Raw genomic sequence first — 4,140 nt, 5'->3', positions numbered from 1 at the left:
GTAATAAATAATAGAAATTTCATGATTTAAACATATCTTTGTATTATTGTCATCTAATAACCACTCGTCTAAAACACCTTATATACCTATTGTTTATTTATTAATATTGTTACGTCCCTGATCTCTCATCCCCTGAATATCATCCTTGTGTCGTGGAGCTTCATCGTTAAGGGGGGTTGTTTATTGACAACCGCCCGGTGGTTGTTTTCAGGCTCCATGACAGTTTTGGTCTGGCTGTCATCTCGTACGGACGTGACTTGACCAGAGAGCAATCTTCTTTCTTTCGCGTGTACATTAGTCATTGTATTTCATCATTGTATAAAGGATCATTTCTTCATAAGAGAGTGTATTATTTCGCGAGCCGCGAGTGAGTGAGAGTGTGTGCGAGAGACGTCTTTTGCGAGAAAGAACGTCCGAGGACGTAACAATATATTAAGATCTTATGTTCATATTTATTTATAATAATATGACTCAACACTCAAGCATTCATGAAAATTGATCCATTAATTTACGTAAAAATGGACCTAAAAAAGATCTTTTTTTTAGAAAAATGTAAAAAAGCGCCAAATTCAAAAAAGTAAAATAGAAAAAATAGTATGTTTCAAAGTACTGTAAACTTATGTTGTAAAATTAATATTTCTAAAAAAAAATATTGAAATCAGAAATTAGAACTTATACAAAATAAAATATATAAAAATTTTAGTTAAAAATCTTGGCGCTATACTTTCAAAATTGCTGCGATGTATCTATTTGTAATATATTAGGAGTAACAAATCATTCATTTACTGCTATAAAATTTTAATATATAATAAATATATTTTTAATTACTTGCATTAAGCGTGATTTTACACTAGCTTTTTTATATTATGTACGATGATTAATATTATATACGATATTTTATATTGTATACGATGATTCGACGATAATAGTACTCGCTGAACGTATTGTTCTTTTTTGAAGCAGGAATGTGCATGTATTTTTGTGAGAAGAAGAAATCTATCATCTCTATCATTAAATAATGCAAAGTATATTTTTCAACGTAACATATTCAGCAATTATGAAGCATAATAATTATACATCGCATACAATTCTAAAAAGCGTGGTGCAAACAACAAGAACTCTAAAAAAATTGGCGCAACAATCTCAAGAGATGGTCGTAATCCTCATATCTCATTGTCAGAATCTCATTTAATTTGTTGGAATATCCAGCTAATTGGAATCAGTTTTAATCATTGCAACACTTAGCATTGAAATTCAAATTAAAAAAAGAAACAGAAAACAAAAATCTGCAAACATATTAACCATTTTATAGTCTCATTTTTTGTTTATCAATTTCATATTGTCATTATTTATATTCTAATCTTATATTTTGTAATTTTATACAATTAGATTCAACATTATGTTTAACATATGCGCACAACGAGAATCGAGACAGTCAATCACGGAAAAAGCGACAACAGTGTCAATAACATGCATTTTTTTAAAAGGGCAAATTCTATGCTGGATTGATCAAACTAACGTCAAAAGTTCCAACATATGTTCTTTGGTTTTCTTGCATAATTAAGAATAATAGATGTATATATGATTTATAATAGTAGACAAAAACTGTGTGTGTGTGTTTCTTCGCAAAGTTATCCACAACTCGTCATGCTCGGTAGTTTCATTTCTTCTCTCGCACAGACACGTATTAACTTATGCAATATTGTCTTCTTTCAAGGAAGAAACGTCAAAGTCGAATACAGTGATACATTATATGCAGTTTACTAAATTAGTGTGATAATTAAAAATTAACAGCGCAATTGTCTACATTTACAGTGTTAGTATAAAATCAGATCAACATTTTTAAAATTTTATAAAAAAAAAACAAAAGAAAGAGATTATTCAATTCGATTATATGTGTACATTACGCACTTGACACATATCTTTCATTTACTAAATACAAAAGCTATAGTAGGCACAAATAAATATACATTTTTTAAGTATTGAAAATTAAAATTTATATGAGAAATAATGAATGTAGCAACAGGTTTGATTGATTTCTCTATTTAATTTCTGTAGTGAATCCTTTGTAAAATAATGTTGTACAAAATTTTGCGGTTCTGCGTTGTGAGCTTTTTCTCCTCATCACTTCGTCATCGAAATCTCAGCAAAATTACACCAACAACGAAGATGAAGATTATAATTTGACAGTACGATACGAGATATATGCAAATTCTACAACAATTTATAGCGACGAGATAAATCCACTGCGATATAATTTGTATGAAAGGTTTACCAACAATACGCAACATAAGGAAACGGAATATGAATTTAGCATTTTTTCCACGAATATCGATCGCGAGGATGTTGATTCAAAACTATCTAAATTAAGGAGGCGTTCTGCTTCACAACCATGAAAATGATGACAAACTGATGTACACTTACATCAATTCAACAGATGTCGATCATGCAGAAAACTCTACGTCACTGGAGGTTTATGATAACTTGCTTGAAAAGAATGATTCCATGTCGAATACAATCTTTGAAAATTCCAATAAGGGTATTAATGAAAGTAACACTGTTTCATTCCAAATATGCCATAATATCACTTGCATTCTGTTCTGCTGTCCTCTTGGCAATATCATGAGATGGAATGACTCCAAATGTATTCCAAAAAAAATGGAATATGTTTTTCCGAATGTGTACGAATACATGAACGATTTAACGCAGAACGAAAGTAAAATAGTGGACGAATTCTTTCAGTTAGCCGTCTACGATCCGTGCTTAGGAAGCCGTACCGTGGCATACGAGGGTCATCAATACGATTATAAGATTTTTGCCAATAGTTCTATTTATATCCCTTATTATGCAACATTAATTGAATCGACATCATATTGCTTTACTATTATTTTGGAAAGGGGAAATACGTTTGAAATAACTTTCTGTTCAGATCTAAAGGAACTTTACAAAAACGCTATGAAGTACTCACCTGAGTTTCGTTGGATACATCGTATGATTGATATACATTGCAGCTTGAATTTAGTGGGTATATTATTTTTAGTGGCAGTATTTCTAGTGTATTCCATATTGCCAGAACTCCGAAATGAACACGGCTTCATGTTGCGCAATTACTGTGCATGTTTATCCATCACATTCGTGATTGATACAGTCAAAGTTTTACATTTGAAAGAGGAACCGACATACATCCGTCCCGTCTGTATTACAATTGGTACAGTATATCTAGCAATAAATTACATAAATATATAAAATAAGTGCAGAACGTATTTGTCAATCATAATATATTTCCGCATAATACATCTTCATTATTTGAATATATATAACACACTGGTTAAAATACAATTGTCAATAATGAATTAAACTAAAATTTAATGCATTTTAATTATAATCTAAGTTTGCCCCAACATATATATATATATATATATATATATATATATATATATGTATATACATATATATACGAAATTTTGTTTTATAGAATTTTGCAGTGTTAATGTCTTGAAATATTATTTAATTTAATATCGATAGTATCAGTATTCATAATAATGAATATATATTGTTATTAACTTTTGGTGCAGAATATAGTACATAAATCTGTTTAAAAGTGAAGAATCAAAAACTTGAATCTTTTGATTTTTTTTTCATTTTTACGCACGCTTAGTGATGAAAATAATATTTATTATTGTAACCTTTATTTATATTCATTTTTCAGCCTTTTTAAGATATTTTTGGTTTATGTCGAGTTCCTCTTTGGCTAAGTATCATGAGCTTTAATATGTGGCGGACATTCAGGTAAATAGCCAAGTATTTTATATTGTACTTTAATTCTTGGTTTCTGATTTAATCTGTCTTTACATAGGTAATTGCCTTTATAGTATTAAATATACCAAAAATTTTGTCAAAATAACTTAAATTTTTTGAAATTAGAAATAGCATATATATTATAATAATACATGTATTTATTTAAATTCAAAATATTATGATTATTACAACGTAATCTATTTCGCAACTTTGATTTCAAACTTGACTTATTTACTATTGCGGTCGATCTTCTCTTTATGAATAAATAAAGCAATAAACAAAATTTTTTTAACATAAATATATTTTTTTATCTCTAAATATTAAATAATTTAATTATTTTTT

General features: G+C 28.8%; 1 protein-coding gene across 1 annotated transcript; it reads left to right on the top strand.

Moving 5' to 3' along the window:
• The first annotated feature begins 2,107 nt into the window (after positions 1-2,107).
• On the top strand, positions 2,108-3,771 carry LOC146723575 (putative G protein-coupled receptor Mth-like 11). Its single transcript, XM_085481617.1, has 2 exons — positions 2,108-3,208; positions 3,710-3,771. The coding sequence occupies exons 1-2, from the start codon at positions 2,413-2,415 to the stop codon at positions 3,769-3,771; spliced, it is 858 nt and encodes a 285-aa protein (XP_085337743.1). The 5' UTR covers positions 2,108-2,412.
• Positions 3,772-4,140: the final 369 nt, after the last annotated feature.

The sequence above is a fragment of the Nylanderia fulva genome, unplaced genomic scaffold, assembly GCF_048542155.1.
Source record: "Nylanderia fulva isolate GAGA-0341 unplaced genomic scaffold, ASM4854215v1 Scaffold1856, whole genome shotgun sequence".
Taxonomy (NCBI): Eukaryota; Metazoa; Arthropoda; class Insecta; order Hymenoptera; family Formicidae; genus Nylanderia; species Nylanderia fulva.
Note: the sequence above shows the minus strand (reverse complement) of the source record. Positions and strands in the feature narration are given on the sequence as shown.